Source organism: Vipera berus (assembly GCF_964194415.1).
Source record: "Vipera berus genome assembly, chromosome: 1".
NCBI classification, from domain to species: domain Eukaryota; kingdom Metazoa; phylum Chordata; class Lepidosauria; order Squamata; family Viperidae; genus Vipera; species Vipera berus.
Genome location: NC_138202.1, coordinates 342,353,849 through 342,372,698, shown reverse-complemented (window position 1 = coordinate 342,372,698; position 18,850 = coordinate 342,353,849). Strand labels below are relative to the sequence as shown.

Sequence of the window (18,850 nt, the reverse complement as noted above, 5' to 3'; positions counted from 1 at the left end):
GTTCCACTGGTTAATTCTAACTGTCAGGAAGTTTCTCCTTAGTTCTAGGTTACTTCTCTCCTTGATTAGTTTCCATCCATTGCTTCTTGTCCTGCCTTCAGGTGCTTTGGAGAATAGCTTGACTCCCTTTTCTTTGTGGCAGCCCCTGAGATATTGGAATATTGCTATCGTGTCCCCCCTCATCCTTCTCTTCATTAAACTAGAGATGCCCAATTCCAGCAACTGTTCCTTATATGTTTTAGCCTCCAGTCCCCCAATCATCTTTGTTGTTTTCTGATAGTCAATCCTATTCTTAATACTGTAGAATGTAATTGTATTCTTAATGCCGCAGAACCAAAGATTCATGCTTAAAATTCCCCAGACAAAAATGGCTTTACTGGACCTGATTCTGTCCATATTACTCAGTTTGCTTGATGCAGACATGCTATGTAATAGTACTGTAATGCAAGGATGCCAGATTTGGCCTTGAGATATTTTTCCCTTGTTTGTAAATTTACTCTCAAGTAAGTAATAAAATGAATTGATAAGTGATTGCACATTATCTGATAATCTTTCACATGTCTTCATAAATACATAAAGATAATAAAAGGGCTTAGGTAGAATTTTTCTCCTAAAAATTTAAATATTTTTGCCCTTTCTTTAACCATGCCTTCTTTAAATAACTAATGATGGCTTATCTCCTCCCCCTTGCTCAAAGCAGTGCATATTGTTTTAATCTGAAACCTCTCAACAGATTTTTGAAGTAGGTAAGGCTGAAGGAGAGCCCTCTGGTTCTTAACTGAGGATAAGTGGGATTTGATCCATTTCTATGAATGCTACTACTTTGGATGCTGTTAGTTTAGAAATACAGTGAAATAAAGCATATTCCCCCTTACAATAGCTTGCAGATTTAGAAACTTAACTTGTAAAAATCAAATTTCACGTAAAGCACGCATTCAGATTTCATTTTAATTGACTGTTGTTTCACCACATTGTTGGGAAGTTTGACACTATGTGAACAAGAGGAATTCTGCAGTGAAATACTGTAGGATGTTGGGATTTTTGTAAAAAAAAAGCCATCTTACAGTCATGTCAACTACAGTATAGTCATAAGCAGAAAGTTATTTTCCTTGTTTAATCTGTGTGGTGCAAAAAAAAAAGTATATACTACAAATTAGACTATTTTTATAGAATATGCAGTAAATAAACTTTCAGTAAGTGCAGCTTTTGAGCCTTGGGCTCAGCATGTCAAGACTTAAAGAAGAAATTATTTCTTCAATTTTTCCTCTGCAGTGGTGGTGACCGAGGTGGCTTCAAAAATTATGGTGGTAAGTCCTGAGCATCAAAAAACTATTAAAGTGGAAACTATATTAAAAGGTGCCAAAAAATCCCAACCCCTAATGAGCCACCGAATACGGTATTTTCATGTTTCTATCCATTAGAAGCATTTGATTATTATTTTTTCCTGTTTGGGCTGAGGCTGGTGTGTGTGTGTGCTTAGCTTTTTTTTTTTAAAGTGTTTATAATACATTTTTTAAAATGGGATTCCTGGTTTCGTTTTTTTATTTCCCAATTGCATGAAATGATTTTTCTGGCAACTCGTTGGCTTCAGATGGCATCTACAAACAATCTTCTAAGCACATTGCCTTAGTGAGAGAATTTTTGTGGCAAAGAGCTTAGTTATGTGGACAACAGCAACTACAAGACAACCAACCGCCAGCATAAACAGCTTAGAAACCATTGTTGGTTTTCTTCTTGGGCAAAATCTTATATCATTCTTAATTGCAATTACTTGGTTTCAGTGTCACATATCTTATTGCTAATATTAGTTATATCAAGATTGAATACTTGATTCTCCCTTGTGTGTGGTGTTACTTAGATACCCATTGCTTTTTTTCTCCTGTTTCACAGGTCAAAGGGATTATGGGCCAAAGCCAGATGCAGGTAAATGTAGAAGCCTTATATGATACACAGTTTTATGATTATCTCTCTTAGTTTTGTAGAAGATGGTTTATTCCAGTCTTGGGCCAGTTCCCCAAAATTGTGGCAGACTTGAGCAGGCTTGTTCATAGTATTTTGGAAAGGATAAAATTGCAGTTAACTCAGCCATCTCCTTCATGATGTCACTCTGTTTTCTTGGCACCATTAGTAATCCTTTAATTAGACTGGAATAAAACTAGGGCAAAGTGGAATAATCATTGAACTGCTAGGAATTCCTCTCCCGGCCCTATCAGGAAATGCCAGCAATGAAACTATCCTCAAATTCTGGAGGACTAATACTAATATTCCCATGTAGATTCATGTAACACACTAAACCAAATTCAAATAAACCTACTGTTTAAACCTGAAAATTGTAGTTTCTAAATCATGGTTTATTAAATCATTTCTATGTAACCCTAGTCAACAGTTTCCATTGGTACAAAACAACTTGTACTATTATTAAATGCCACAAATGATAGGAAGGGGAGGGCTGAAAAACACTTTGTTCCCCTTTGAATACTGTACATAGGTAACTAAATCAAGTAAAGTGAAAGAAATGACTTGATAAAATGCATCAGCTTAGATGGCTTTAAGACAAAAAGAGGGGGATAGACTAGATTCACGGTGCACACATAATAATGGTTGCTATGTTCTAACCCTCCTTGTAAACTTTCTAGAGCCATTTGATTTATCAGTGTTGGAGAAAAAAGATGCGAGATTATGTAGCTCCTTAATCCAGGAAGGGTGTTTTGGGATTATTTGAGCAGAATGGCTTTTGTTTTCTACTCTTAATTAATATGATCTTTTGGTAAAATGTAGGTTTCCTAAATGTACAGAAGTCAAAGAAGAGTGGCCTTAGTTGGTCTTTTACTATTGAGTAGCAGGATTACATACCAAACCATTTTTGGAATTTTTAATTCCAGTAAAGGGGGTTATTTGAAAAGATCCCTTAGGCTCCTAATAGCGCAGTGATTCTTTGTTCAGGGTGAATGGTAACTTTTCGTCTAACTATTTTGTTTGATATTTTGAACTAAATAGCAAAATGCTTAATGAGAAAAAAAAGTCTTGATAGCAGTATATATGTTAGATTGACAGTTCAATAAAAACATAGTACTATAAGTAAAGATCAAATATAGTGGCAAGAAAATAAATTAAAATTCTTTGCAAATGACTTTTTTCTAGCTGACTTCTGAATTAATAATACATGCATGCAATCAGTTTGTGGAAAGGAATCTTAGTGACAGGATGTTTTTTAATGGTGGTGCTTTTTCAGAATTAATGTACCGGTATATGCCTCTGAAGTAGACAATCAAGCTTATAGCTTTTACGTGCCTTGGCTCAAATTTAAAATTGTGATGAGAAACAAATTCTTGCAAAAAGCATTAACAGTCCAGCTGCTGTATTTAGAATCTGTAATGTTCTGATTTGTTAATTGCTCACTGTCACTAGTAGCATTGGGTGAAAAATGTTTTTGCACAATTGTGCACCTTTTAACAAATGTTAATATTTCTGATTAAAAATTGCATTGAGAGTGGATTATTCATAATGGTTTTCCTTAAACATGGGTAATTCTTTGCTTTTGGTTTCTGTGCATCTATACTGCATATGCATTTTCTCAGCTTGACGCAGTTTAAATGTCTTGATTTAATTCTCTTGAGTACACAGAGGGGGCAAAGTATAAAGTCTCACTGGTTGACATATGAAATTAACTTTCTTGGACATTTTGAAAAAAAAGACTGTAATACTTTGCACAGCTTCTGCTACACACTTTGGTTAAACATAACACCGGGCTCTCTTCAATGTAGATTCAGAGTCTGACAATTCTGATAACAACACCATCTTTGTACAAGGACTTGGAGAGGATGTTTCACCAGATCAAGTGGCTGATTACTTCAAGCAAATAGGTGTTATTAAGGTATTTAAGGTGGTAAAATTTTAAAAAGGGGAGCAAATCGGCTAATACAGGCTAAGAGAAGAACAAGGAGGAATAATAAGTATTTAAAAAGAGAATATCAGTGCAGAACCAAAATATTTAAATAGATAAAAACAGTATTGAGACACTCAAATTATGAGGGCTATCAGAATGTGAACTTGAATGAAAAGGCAGTATTTCTAACGAAATATGCGTAATTGGATTCAGATTTGGCAGATCTCTAAATCTGGCAGATCTCCAGCACTGTGAAGCAGCTATTATCCATGTTCTCCATCTTGCTATCAGTTCTTTCTGAATGAGTGTAAAGTATAAGTGGTTTCTTCCATTGGGTCTGGACTTTTGACACAATTGGGATCAGGATTTCCTTCACTAAGCACGATCTCATAGTTTAGCAATGGTAATCCCTATACTCCTAATTGCATTGTTAACTGAATTCCTCCACCATTGACAGGCAACTTCCAAATGGCATGTGACAACCAAAGTCTGGGGAAGCTGGCAGGAAGTTGAAAGTCCTAAACTGCTTCCAGGTGTGGGAGGGAGCTATGGATGTGCAGGGGAAGTGGGGGGAGAGAGGCATGGTTCAGGTGCTAGGGGGTGTGGAAGAGGTGTGTGAGTCAGGGAGAGTGTGAGCAGTGCAGATTAGGGCGTGTGCAAGGGAGTGTGAGAGGCTTGGGTCAGGGAGAGTGTGTAGGGGTGAGCAAGTAACCAGTATGGTATGAACACAGAGGGACTGGGAAAGGTATATGGGCGGAGGAGATTTAGTGATAGAAATTCCATTTCCAATGGTTGTTGTAACCTGAGGACTACCCATAGATCACAATACCGCCCAAATGGAGAACTGCAAAGTATATTAACTTATTAGATCTCTGCCATACTTTTATAGGCTATTTTCTAGGTTATTTCCTTTCTGTGTTGTTACAGTTGTTGATACCCATGAAATTTGAGGGCGGAGGCTTGAAAATAGGCCACAGTTTTCTATTTGTTTATACATTCCATCAGCATATCTGAAAGTCAGGACAGGTCCTTACTTCAAGGAGCATCAAGTCTAAAATTGGTTATGAGAGACCACTCTCATTGGTTATGACAGACAAGTAGAGACAATGTAAAAAGGAAAGCTGTTTCATCTGAGCTACAGTGGGCATTCATTTTAACTTTCATAGAAAAGATAGGCTTTGAGGAAAGATTTAAATGAAGAAAGATAGCATTGCATAACTGTTCTAGTAAGCAGTGCCAAGCAATACAGTACAAAAGGAGAGAGGGGAATGATCTTTTGAAGGAACAGATTTTGGACAGCAAAGGATGGTGGAGTTGGAGGAGGGAGCTTGTTCATGGCAGAATTCACCATTATTAGATTATTAGACTCTTACATGGATGGTAAAAAAGAATTCTCTCTTTTTCCCAGACAAACAAAAAGACAGGTAAACTTATGATAAATCTGTATACAGACAAGGACACTGGCAAGCCAAAGGGAGAAGCAACAGTATCTTTTGATGATCCTCCATCTGCTAAGGCCGCCATTGACTGGTTTGATGGTAAGGTTGTCCCATAGGGCTTGCCAACCAATTAAAACATGAGCACTGAAATGCCTCATTATAGGCAGATTGTAAAATTGTTAAGCCACATTTATTTATGCATTTATTTATCAGGCAATATTTGGAAACCTCTCATCTCCTTCACAGAGGGATTGTGGGTAGTATACAAATAAAATGTTAAAAACATAATAATAAAGGCTGTTGCTGCTATAGCAAGGGTGGATTCTGTGGAAATGGAATGCATGTGTGGGAAATGGTTTCCCTGGCCAGCACTGAAGTTCAGTCCATTAGATGGACCCCCAGGTTAGGGAAGATTGCCTTATAAGACTGAGCATAAGTGAACTCTGCATTATTATCAATTTTGCATGGTGTAGTTTTTTGGATTCAGTACTTAAGCATTTCATTTCCATGTTGTAGCTGGCCACTCGATTTATTCTTGATCTCTATTCTTCCCTCTAAAGGAAAAGAATTCAATGGCAGCGTTATCAGGGTTTCCTTCGCAACCAGACGGCCGGAATTCATGCGAGGAGGTGGTGGAAATGGTGGTGGTGGTGGTGGACGCCGAGGTAGTAACCAATCCAGATGCCTTCTACATTGTAGTCCAGTGGTGCATTTCCTTTTTGGGTTGTTCATCTGGGTTTCTCCCTGTGAACGGGAGCAACACTTCAGCCTAACCTGTTTTCATGATTATCCCTGACCAAACAGCTGGTACATATTGGCCAGTTTTGATGTCAGGGGCTAGTCATGCTGTATATTGCGAGTCTTTGCCATAAGGGCCACATACCCATTTCTTTGTTATAATTGTAATATCATTGTGCTTGCAGGTTCACGTGGAGGGGGCTTTGGAAGAGGAGGGGGGTTCCAGGGCCGAGGTGGAGAACCTAAGAGTGGTGATTGGGTTTGTCCTAACCCGTAAGTCACTTTCAGTCTTATACTGAGGTTGCCTAGAACTGCTTAGTCTAAAAGTAGATTATTTGGGACAATGAATAGTTGGAATATTGAAAAGGTAGCATGGAAATTCCCCCAAAATGGCTGCCACGAAAGGCTTCTCTGTTCACAAAATAGCTGCTAAGGGTGTGGGGGTTGATCTCTCATAAGAAAAAAAAAATCCAGAACTAACTAATCCAACTAGCAAGGTTGCTCAAATCAGCTGGCTTATCTACACCTTCATTCTGTGCAAGGTTCCAAACAGCACTTGCCTGCAACTACCTATCATTTTTATTTCCTAAGGATCTTTATTTCCAAGTTCATTCTTGGAAATAAAATGATGCTAGATGTTTTGCAGCATGCTAATTTATTTTTCCGGTGGAAAGTTTTTTTTAAATGGAACAGGGTATCTGGCAGGAGCATCAAATTGCCTACCCTATTTGATAGGCTTTTCAGGATTGTTCAAAAGTGCAGTTTGAAGCTGATGTAATCTAGTATCTTTAACTAGAAGGGTTTGACCTTTCACTCAGAGGTTGCTAGCTTCTATCTGTTTGAGCTCCCTTCCTGCTGATCTCATGGACCAATCCATGTAATTTTTGAGACAACAGCGTCGAAGTTGTTTGCGATTGCCCTCTTTAAAGATTTTTCCTTCCAATTTTTCTGGTGTACAGTCCCTAGTGGCTTCTCAATCAAGCATTAAACAGATCTGACCCTGGGCGAACCTTTCAGTAATAGACCAGTTAGCGAGATTCTGCCAGATGCTGTAGATTTTACTCAGAGAACGATTTGGCAACTCAAATATCTTGCTACTGGGCAGTGGCATTTCCCCCCCTTTATTTTGTTAGATTATTTCCATTGTCAAAACTCAGTAGTTATACCAAAACTATTATAGCTGAATGAGAATTGGAGTCTAATAAGATGAGGAGCAAAAATCAATGTTTCTAAATAAGGGCTATACAGATAGTCCCATTCAGTTCATTAAATGACTGCTAAAACTTATAGCGGCACTGAAAAAAGTGACTTGTGATCATTTTTCACACTTAAAACCATTGCAGCATCCCCATGGTCATGTTTCTGTGGCAAGAAAGGTTGTAAAATGGGGCAAAATTCACAGCTATCTTGCTTAGCAACAGAAATGTTGAGCTCAATTGTGATATGCCCTGTTCACCGCCCTGAGTCCTTCGGGAGAAGGGCGGTATAAAAATTTAATAAATAAATAAATAAATAAATAAATAAATAAATAAATAAATAAATAAATAAATAAATAAGTCGAGGACTACCTGTGTAAAATTTATTGAGTATATAGCCCTTGCCTTCACTCTTAGTCTCTTAGCAATTACTGAAAGGTGTTTCCTGGTCTTTTTCAGGAGCTGTGGAAATATGAATTTTGCTCGCCGGAATTCCTGCAATCAGTGTAATGAGCCCAGACCGGATGACGGGCGTCCCTCTGGAGGAGGTGTGTGAAAACCCCACCATTTAAAAACGGGGGAATGTTGTTGGCTGGAGTGACATTCAGAATTTTTTGTTTTATCTTCCTTCTTTGCAGATTTCCGTGGCAGAGGTGGTTTTGGAGGTGATCGGGGATTCAGAGGCCGTGGTGGCCGGGGCGGTGGCTTTGGTGGCAAAATGGGAGGAAGGTTGGTACTGAATTTTTACACATTTACAGAAGTGTTGTGTTGTTTTTTTTCTTCAAACGGTGCAGAGAACTGGCAGATGGATTAGATTAAAGTTCAGTAATGGAGAAAGTTTGGAGGTCTCCAGAGACCCACCTGCAAGTGAAAGCTGCCTGGTTCATTCTAGAATGTCAACCTACCTATCAGGAGACAGGCTCAAAAGAGTGATTTATAATGAAACCAGGGACCAGATTTTCTGGGAGAGGTTGATTGGTTTTGGCTTTAGTCACACCAGAAACATTTTTGATAAAATGTGCTTCTGTCATAAGCCAGAATGGGGTAGAACAGGGGTGTCAAACTCACCAGGTGACATGTTGCAACGTATTGCAACTTTGTTTCCATTGCCGGCAATGGGGTGGGTGCGGTTTCACCATGACACCCCTGGGGTAGAAGCAAGCTGGGTTTCTGAAACTCACCGGGCAGTTTGTTCCGTTGGGATAATCTGCTGCATAGGATGATCATGGGGATAAAAAGTGGGGATTTGTGTTGGCTGATTTAGCTTCTTGGAATAATGGATGGGTTGATCCTGGACAACTAATGGCCAGTTGCACATTTGTCTGAAGCCTTAAATCCTCAGGATAGATAAGCACTGGTTCTGGGTTTATTATAAATTCCTCAAGGACTTATTCTTGGTTCATTATTATTATTATTATTATTATTATTATTATTATTATTATTATTATTATTATTATTATTATTATTATTATTATTATTATTATTATTATTATTATTATTATTTGTATACCGCCCTTCTCCCGAAGGACTCAGGGCGGTGAACAGGGCAATACATATTAAAAAACAAGATACAAAAATTAAAAACGATTAAACAAATGCCCATGAATAAGTTAAAACACATTAAAAAATAGATTAAAACAGATTAATAAAACCCAACCCCATCCCATCAGGCCAGGCCAGCTTGTTCGAAAAGGTAGGTTTTGAGATCGCGCCGGAAGGAGCGGAGGTCAGGCGCCATCCGGAGCTCGACCGGAAGATGGTTCCATAAATCCGGCGCGCCCACAGAGAACGCCCTCCCCCTGGGGGCCACCAGTCGACATTCTTTGACCGGTGGCACCCTGAGGAGGCCCTCTCTGTGGGAGCGTACTGGGCGGAGGGAAGTTGACGCCGGCCGCAGGTGCTCCCCAAGGTATTCCGGACCAATGCCATGTAGGGCTTTGTAGGTCATTACCAACACCTTGAATCTCACCCGGAAGACAACTGGAAGCCAATGCAGCTCGCGGAGCAGAGGTGTAACATGGGAGTGTTGGGAAACTCCCAACACAACTCTCGCGGCTGCATTCTGTACCAGCTGGAGCCTCCGAGTGGTCTTCAAGGGTAGCCCCATGTAGAGAGCGTTGCAGTAGTCCAGACGAGAGGTCACGAGGGCGTGAGTGACCGTACGTAAGGCATCCCGGTCTAGATAGGGCCGCAACTGGTGCACCAGGCGAACCTGGGCGAGGGCCCCCCAGTCACAGCTACTATATGGTCTTCTAGAGAAACCTGTGAATCTAGGAGGACTCCCAAGTTGCGAGCCCTATCTACGGGGGGTAATAACTCACCCCCCATAGAGAGAGATGGGATATCCTGAATATCCCGAGATGCCGGTACGCACAGCCACTCGGTCTTGTCAGGGTTGAGTCGAAGCCTGTTCCTCCCCATCCAGACCCGAACCGCCTCCAGGCAGCAGGACATCACGTCGAGGGCATCACTGGGGTGGTTTGGGGTCGAAATGAAAAGCTGGGTATCATCAGCATACTGATGATACCCAACTCCAAAACCACGAATGATCTCACCCAGCGGTTTCATGTAGATGTTGAACAGGAGAGGCGAGAGGACCGACCCCTGAGGGACTCCACAAGCGAGAGGCCTCGAGGTCGACCTCTGCCCCCTTGCCAACACCGACTGCGAGCGTCCCAGGAGATAGGAGGAGAACCACTGAAGGACCGTGCCTCCCACTCCCAATCCCCTGAGACGCCGCAGCAAGATACCATGGTCGATGGTATCGAAAGCCGCTGAGAGGTCTAATAGGACTAGGACAGTTGAATATCCCCTGTCCCGAGCCCTCCAGAGATCATTCACCAGAGCGACCAATGCCGTCTCCGTGCTGTACCCGGGCCTGAAGCCCGATTGGTATGGGTCTAGATAATCCGCTTCATCCAGAACCAGAGGGAGCTGATGCGCCACCACACTCTCAACAACCTTCGCAAGAAAGCGAAGGTTGGAGACCGGACGAAAGTTATTTAACACAGCTGGGACCAAGGCAGGCTTCTTGAGGAGGGGTCTCACCACCGCCTCCTTCAGGGCGGCGGGGAAACTACCCTCACTCAAAGAGGCAGATATAACCGCCTGGAACCAGCCTCGTGTCCCCTCCCGGGCTGCATAAACCAGCCAGGAAGGGCACGGGTCCAATAAACATGTGGTGGAGCTCAGCCTCCCCATAATCCTGTCCACTTCCTCCGGAGTTACAGGATCGAACTCCTCCCAGATCACATTGACAAGATCACCTGTGTCCTGATCGTCTGACTCTGCCCAGTCGGAGTCCAAATCGGTCCGAATCTGAGCGATTTTATCCAACAGAAGTTGGTTAAACTCCTCAGCACGCCCCTGCAAGGGTTCCTCACTCACCTCCTGATTGAGGAGGGAGCGGGTCACCCTAAACAGGGCGGCCGGGCGATTATCTGCGGACGCGATAAGGGTAGCGAAGTAATTAGACCTCGCCACCCTTATCGCTGCGAGATAAGACCTAATATGGGTTCTTAGTCGCAATCGGTCGGATTCAGATCGGCTGGACCTCCAACCGCTCTCTAGGCCCCGTCTCCGATGCCTTCATCTCCCGGAGCTCCGCAGAGAACCATGGAGCCCACTGGGATCTGCACCGGGTCAGGGGCCGCAAGGGTACAACTCGGTCAAGTGCCTCCGTGGCCGTCCTTTCCCAGGCTTCCACTAAGGCATCTGCCGAGCTGTGAGCAGAGGAGGCAGGTGGGGACCCCAGCGCTGCCTGGAATCTCTCAGGGTCCATTAAGCACCTGGGGCGGAACTATCTAATTGGTTCGACACACCCACGGCGAGGAGCAGCAAAGCGGAAGACCAGCTGCAGGAGATGATGATCTGTCCATGACAGGGGCATAACAATTGGAGAGCCCCCACCAAGATCATCTAACCACCATCCGGATAGAAAAACCAAATCAAGGGTGTGGCCTCCCACATGAGTCGGTCCATGAATTACTTGTGTCAGGTCCATGGCCGTCATGGAAGCCATGAACTCCCGAGCTAACTCAGAAGATCCTCCCAGGGATGGGAGATTGAAGTCTCCCAAGACCATGAGTTTGGGAAACTCAATCACCAGTCCCGAGAGGATATCGAGAAGCTCAGGCAGGGCTGCCGCTGCGCGACTAGGCGAAAGGTACACCAGCAGCAAGCCCAACTGCGCCTTAGGGCCGCATCTCAGGAGGAGAGACTCACACCCGACTATCTGAAGAACGGTGGCCTCCTGCAGACACAAGGTCTCCCTCATAACTACCGCCACTCCCACTCCCCCATGGTTTTGTTTTATTTACTTCCTGCTGTTCTTCAGTATAAGTTCCCATCCAGGCACAGCTAAGCTTTGGCAAAATGAAAATATCAAGCCACATGTTCTACCCCATTAATAAATGGTCTTTGCATTCTAACTAATGCAGCTCTTATTAGTAGTTTGTTAGTGAAGTTGTGGCTCAGTGGGTTAGGACGCTGAGCTTGTCGATCAGATGGTCGGCAGTTTGGCGGGTCGAATCCCGAGTGCCACGTAACAGAGTGAGCGCCTGTTACTTGTCCCAGCTTCTGCCATCCTAGCAGTTCGAAAGCACGTAAAAATGCAAGTAGAAAAATAGGGACCACTACGGTGAGAAGGTAACAGCGCTCTGTGCGCCTTTGGTGTCTAGTCATGCCGGCCACATGACCACGGAAGATGTCCTCGGACAAACGCTGGCTCTTTGGCTTTGAAACGGAGATGAGTACCGGCCCCTAGAGTCGGAAACGACTAGCAGGCATGTGTGGGGGAACCTTTACCTTTACCTTAAACTTCAGACTATATTTTACTATCATTGCTAGTTGTTGTAATTCTTCCATTTATGATATTCTGAGCTTATTTCTGGACAAAGTTGAAAACCAGAAGGCTCTTTGGAAGAACAGGACTTTCAACTAGACCAGGTTTCTCTCTTCCCCCTTACCTCTTGGTGGTTTGACTCTATGTTTGTTGCTTGTGAGTGATACCAACATCCTTACTAGGAATCACGTGCAGCAACTAGATTTGTACACTTTGTATTTATTACAAGGAAGTTAAGTGTGAGAATTGAATATTTTTTTCCTCTTTTCCAGAAGTGACTTCAGAAATGATCAACGTAACAGACCCTACTAAAAAAAAAAAGAGAATGTCCCCTCCTTCTTTCTAATGGCTTTTCACAGCAGAATTGCTGAGTTTCGCCTGCTGCTTTATATCCCATGGTCTCTTGGATAGTGGAATTAAATGTAAAAACTGGATTTTTAATTTGGTGGGAGGGACTGGGATACTCTTCCCTGTTTTTCCCCCCCTTTTTTTTTAGCAAGTCCTTTAAAATTTCATCTATTTCCGACATTCCCCCATTTTCCCCCAGCTACCAACTACACTTGTTCACAGGCTCTTAAAATAAGGATGGAATAAAATTGTAAAATATTTGCCAAAAATCTGACATGTTTTATAATACAAAAATAAAAATAAAATAAAAGCTGATTGTTTATTTGTGACATCTTGACTGCTTTTAGCCATTGTTATTTCAATAATTTATTTTTCTGTATTTCAGCTCAGAGGCACCCTTGTGTATGGAGTGCTTAAATGGTGAACTAGATTGTTCTAAAATGTGAACAGTTTTGGGGTGAAACCATTTGTTCTGTAGATCTAAATTATGTAAATTGGCATATACTAATAAATTTGTTGGCTGAGAAGGGAATTAGGCTATGTACAGCCAATATTTACAGAATACTGAACAACATTTATAGTCCAATCTCCTGCTCAGGCAGTAAAAACTACCATTTCAGACAATGGTTATCCAATCTCTTCTTAAAAACTTACAGTGTTGGAGCATTCACAACTTCTGGAGGCATGTTGTTGATTTATTGGAAATCTTTTTGAGCTTGAGAATTTTAATGGGTTTTGTCCATATCCACACACGGTAATGTTAAGGATTGTCTTGTCTGTCTGTCTAACCTTACATTTTTATATGGCAACCCATTTACCAAAAGGAATTTCGTTATTTTTATAGAAAAAATATATTTTGGAGAGAGAAACAAACTGCACTGAATTAAAAGTTGAGCTTATTGTGATATAAATAGAAACAGTGCTTTGGTATTTTAAAAAACATGATTGTATACACTCTTGGCAGTAATCCTAGAATGTGATTTTCAGTCTTATATTTTCATGTTGCTCTTAACATTAAAAATTGAATGGAAAGTGGTCTTGAATGGCTCCCAGAGTTTACAGTTTCAGCTGTCTCCATCTATACCTGTGCAAGGGGAGAATTGATGCATTCAGCAGGACTCCATCTGGATGAGAAAGCAACATTTTGATTAGGGCTTGTATGGGTCACCATAATGGAAGGTTGTTCCACTGGTTAATTGTTCTGTCAGGAAGTTTCTCCTTAATTCTAGGTTGCTTCTCTCCTTCATTAGCTTCCATCCATTGCTTCTTGTCCTTCCTTTAGGCGATTTGGAGAATAGCTTGTCTCCCTCTTTGTGGCAGCCCGAGATATTGGAATACTGCTATCATTTCACCCCTAGTCCTGCTTTTCATTAAACTAGACACCCAATTACAGCAACCTTTCCTTATATGTTTTAGCTTCCAGTCCCGTAATCATCTTTGTTGCTCTTCTCTGTACTCTTTCTAGAGTCTCAACATCTTTTTTACATCCTGGTGACCAAAACTGGATACAGTATTCCAAGTGTGGCCTTACCTAGGCACGTGATCTTGATTGTATCCCTCTGTTAATGCAGCCTAGCACTGTCTTGGTTTTTTTGGCAGCTGCAGCACACTGCTGGCTCATATTTAAGTGATTGTTCCCTAGGACTCGCAAGATCCCTCTCATAGTTACTACTATTGAGCAAGGTACCACATACTATACCTGTACATTTGGTTTTTCTTGCCTAAATGTTGAACCTTACTTTTTTCACCATTGAATTTCATTTTGTTAGATAGCGTCCAGTGTTCAAGTCTGTCCAGATCCTCCTGTATCTTAAGCCTATCTTCTGGAGTGTTGGCTATTCCTGCCATCTTGGTATTGATGAGTTCCCCTTCTATCCCCTCATCTAAATTGTTAATGAAGATGTTGAAGATCACTGGGCCTAGAACAGAGCCCTGGGGCGCCCCACTACACACTTCCCTCCATGTATATGCAATTCCATTGAGGACCATACGCTGAGTACAGCCGGTCAGCCAGCTACGAATCCATCTGGTGGTGATGTTGTCTAACCCACATTTTTCTATCTTATCAAGTAGTAGGTTGTGATCTACTTTATCAAATGCCTTACTGAAGTCCAAGTAAATTATATCTACAGCATTCCTCTGGTCCACTAGTTTTGTCACTTGGTCAAAGAATGCAATAAGATTTGTCTGGCATGATCTGTTTTTGACAAACCCATGTTGGCTTTTAGTAATGACTTTGTCTCTAGGTGTTCGCTGATTTGTTGTTTGATTATCTTTTCCAGAATCTTCCCAGGTATTGAGGTTAGGCTGATAGGTCTGTAGTTTCCTGGATCCATTTCCCCCCCCCCTTTTTTTTTTTTTTGAATATGGGAACTACATCAGCTCTCTTCCAGTCATCTGGTAGTTCCCCAGTGCTCCAGAATCTTTGAAAAATAAAGTTCAATGGTTCTGAGATAACATCTGCCAGTTCCTTGAGAACTTTGGGGTATAATCCATCTGGTCCTGGTGATTTCAACTCGTCTAGGCTGGACAGGTACTCACGTGCCATTTTTTGCCTATCTTACCGGTAACTTGTGTTTCTGTTTTTTACGGCACTGTTTTTGATAGGTTGGACTGTTTTTTCCCTTTCTGTAAGGACGGATGCAAAAAAAGGAAAAAAAACACGAGTTAAATGCTTTCTCCCTGTTGCTTGTCACCTTCTTGCCACTTTCCCCCACTAATGGACCGATCATTTCCTTAACTTTTTTCTTGTTTTTTACATATTGAAAGAAGCTTTTTTTTGTTATGTTTGACTCTGGTCGCAAACCTTGTCTGAAATACTATAGGGTCTCCTGCTTGAGCGGGGGGTTGGACTAGAAGACCTCCAAGGTCTCTTCCAACTCTGTTATTCCATTAAAAAATGGCTTTTTCAGGCCTGTGGCTGCACTGCAAGTACACTGGACTAACCATATTACCAAACCTGGGAATGCATGTATAGACAATTATTGTTGCGTTGTCTCCTGAACTGGGTGGTTACACTTCAGAATGTAAGTTTGGCCACTCAAGACTGCCTTGTGTAGAAGGTAGTGGTCATGATCAGGAAAAGAGCTTGTCCCTTAATTGGAGTGGTGGTCCATCTTTTTAAAAGCTTCACAGTGCCTTGTCAAGAGTGATTCATGCCTCTGGCTTGCTGAGCATGGAGCTTTCATATGGCTCCAGATGCTGTGTCAGCTGCTGTTCGGTGCTACTCAGTTGCCACTCCTCATTCTTTAAATAACTGATGCCAGAATCTGCATTCCTTGTATTTTTATGACCAGGAAGATTTTTTTCTCTTTTCTCATAAATCTAAAATCTTTACTGAGTGAAATTGATTGACAGTAGAAAAGGCTACATCACTAATTACTCTCACTGATGTCTTGCCTCAGTTGCTGCCAAATAACAAACCATCCAGATGCTAAAAATACTATTTATGTATTGTGTCAATTGCAAGGGCATCCAGTATACTTCAAAAGCTAATTTAAAGTGGACTTAATCTTTAAACACCCTGAATAGTTTGGGACCTGCATATGTTAAAGTCACTGTATTCCTGTGACAGGCAACGTGGTATAATATTTAAGGTGCTAGATCTGTACTAGTCCTCAGGCATGTAAGCCTGTCACTTCCTCTTAACTCCTAAAACAACATCAAGCTGTGCAACAAGTCAGTTGAAGAGCAGTTTCCCACATTGTGCATTGATGGCTTTGACGTGAGAATGCAATGCAAACAAGTGGATCTTGTAACCAAGCAAGATAAATACTCAGAAGAATTGTTTACATTGGTTTCTGCACCACAAATCTTGGTGATGTGATAGAATAGATCAAGTTTTTTTATTGGAAGCCCCAAAGTTATGGAAAGCCCACTGCTTAAAATTGCAAGCTTTAAACATTGCAAGAAGTACAAATGCATTGCAGCAACCCAGAACATCAGAAAAAATTAAACTATATATACAACATCCAACAAAATGGATACCCATGCAACTTTATCAAAAAGTGCCTGACCACTCAGCCCACTGCAGCACAGCCAAGAAAAGCTATGAAAAGGATGACAGTGCCATACATCAAAACATCTCAGAAACAACCAGCAGACTATCACAACCACACAACATCAGCACAGCAAACCATCCAAAATATCTTAAGTAAACCCAAAGACACAGTAACCCAAGAAGCAAAAAAAGGAACCAACCACATACAGGGTAAGGATTGTAACAGCCACTGTGTAAGACAGACAAACAGAAGACTAGCAGAGCACATCCATGTACACCAACTAGCAATCGAGACAAAAACTTGGGTCTCAGAAATCTCACAGCATATGGATAGAGACTCCACCATAGTTTTAACTGGAAACAGCATCATAGACCAATCTAAATTTAAAAACGCTAGGGAATTCCTGGAAACTCGGCATTCAGACAAATCAGCCATCAATATCCTATAGAAATAAAACATATTTACACACCACTCAAAAGTGACAATAAAAAAGCTAAGAAGGAAACAAAATTCAAAACACATCCTCTCCAGCAGCCAACGCCCAGATTAGTAGGGATTAACACTAAGCAAAAAACACAACCAAACAATACCCTAATCAAAGAACTATTAAGGAGAAAACCACGGGTCCACTAAAATTGGTGGGGCAATTTACAGTAAATAAACAACAAACCCCATCCTCCCTTGCATTAATGATGTTACCTAACATGGATAACCTCTGCAAGCAAATAACCAAACTCAGAAAACCAAGAGCTCCATAGTTCAAATATATTTTTAAAACAGTTCTACTAAGCATGCTATTTGTGGCATGCTATAGGCAAGGCCTTCCTATGAGAAGATCTTTCCCTTGCTCTATCTGCTTATCCCATTCCCTAACTACTTTTTATCATTCCAGCTTAGCTGGCTTTGCTCAGAGCAGGTAAGCTTACTTTCAAACAGGACTGCAACAATGCATCGTTATTTTTCACAAATGCGGATTGATACTGATTACTGCTCATCTGGGCTTTGATTGATCAAGATTTTTACATAATACAGGCAGTCCTTGACTTATAACAGTTTGTTTAGTGACCATTCAAACTTACAAGGGCACTGGAAAAAGTGCCTTATGACTATTTTTCACATTTACGACCTTTGCAGCATCCCCATGGTCATGTGATCAAAATTCAGACACTTGGCAATTGACTCATATTTATGACAGTTGCAGTGTCCTGGGGTCATGTGATAAGAAAAGGCTTTAAACTAGGTTACCAGCCTTTGTCGCACCTTTGCTATTTGCAGAATTCTCTCCTGACAGGGCAGTTCTTGGTTGTTGTGCAATTAGCTCACATGGTGTAACAAGATGGTGGGTTTGTTGTCACTGTGAGTTGGGGGGGGGCATGAAGGGAGGCTCAGCCAATCTCACTGTATACATGTACTTTGATAATAAAGGTTCATTCATTCATTCATATGGGCATCTTTTGGCTAGTGCAGCCAAAGTCCAAATCAATTTCAAACATGGTCACACTGCTGTGGGTGCACTTAAGGTTTCTCATCTGGAGGTCACTTTGCAAATCAAGTTGCTGCTGTCCACATCCTCTCCCACTCTAGCTAGCTGTGGGTCTCAAAAGTGGCCAAACCCCAGAAAGTAACCACAAAATTGATGTGATCCTTCTGGACTATATAAAAAAAACAATCAGGAATGATAGATGCCAATCCTGCCTCATTATTTACTTATACAGACCAAATAACCCGGGGTTTGGCCATAATCATGCCATTTTCAAGAAAGGAAGGTTTCCCTGAAAATTTTCACCTACAGCGACTATTTTTTAGTACAGTAAGCAAGACACACAAAAAATATTTATGCTGGAAATTCCCAGACTAGATGGGAGACAGAAAATATTTCTTTGGAACAGAGAGGTGTCAAGAAAAAGAAAGTCTACAGCAGTGTTTCCCAGCCTTGGGAAAATTAAATTATGTGGACTTCAACTTCCAGAATTCCCCAGCCAGTATTCTTCAGCCAGCCATGAATTCTCCAGCCAGAGAGCGTCCTCTCATATGGTATTGTGGTTTCGTATGCTGGTCTGACAGCCGCGGATAAGGAAGTATTACAGAGGGTGGTGAGCACAGCACAAGATATCGTGGGCTGTCCCCTGACACCACTGGATGACATTGCCAGGGCTCGCTGCCTTGGAAGAGTGAGGAAAATTGTCAGGGACGACTCACACCCTGGACGGTATCTCTTTACTCTCCTACCATCAGGTAGGAGATACAGGAGTATAGCCAGCCACACCAACAGGCTGAAAAACAGCTTTTATCCATGGGCTGTTAGGCTTTTGAACGGGAAATAATTTTTATAAACTTTATGCAGGATTGACTTGCGAGGCCGGTGTGTTGTGCAATTAGTTCACATGGTGTAATAAGAT

At 41.6% G+C, this 18,850-nt stretch overlaps 1 protein-coding gene across 1 annotated transcript in view; it reads left to right on the top strand.

The window, feature by feature from the left end:
* TAF15 (TATA-box binding protein associated factor 15) overlaps positions 1 to 12,781 on the top strand; it is a 30,343-nt gene extending 17,562 nt beyond the window's left edge. Inside the window, exons 8-16 of the mRNA XM_081313806.1 lie at positions 1,273 to 1,307; positions 1,891 to 1,923; positions 3,765 to 3,874; positions 5,295 to 5,424; positions 5,886 to 5,990; positions 6,249 to 6,336; positions 7,719 to 7,807; positions 7,898 to 7,988; positions 12,375 to 12,781. Of these exons, the coding sequence (XP_081169932.1) occupies positions 1,273 to 1,307; positions 1,891 to 1,923; positions 3,765 to 3,874; positions 5,295 to 5,424; positions 5,886 to 5,990; positions 6,249 to 6,336; positions 7,719 to 7,807; positions 7,898 to 7,988; positions 12,375 to 12,414 (721 nt within the window). The 3' untranslated portion in view covers positions 12,415 to 12,781. The remainder of the gene's footprint in view (positions 1 to 1,272; positions 1,308 to 1,890; positions 1,924 to 3,764; positions 3,875 to 5,294; positions 5,425 to 5,885; positions 5,991 to 6,248; positions 6,337 to 7,718; positions 7,808 to 7,897; positions 7,989 to 12,374) is intronic.
* The last annotated feature ends 6,069 nt before the right edge of the window (positions 12,782 to 18,850 follow it).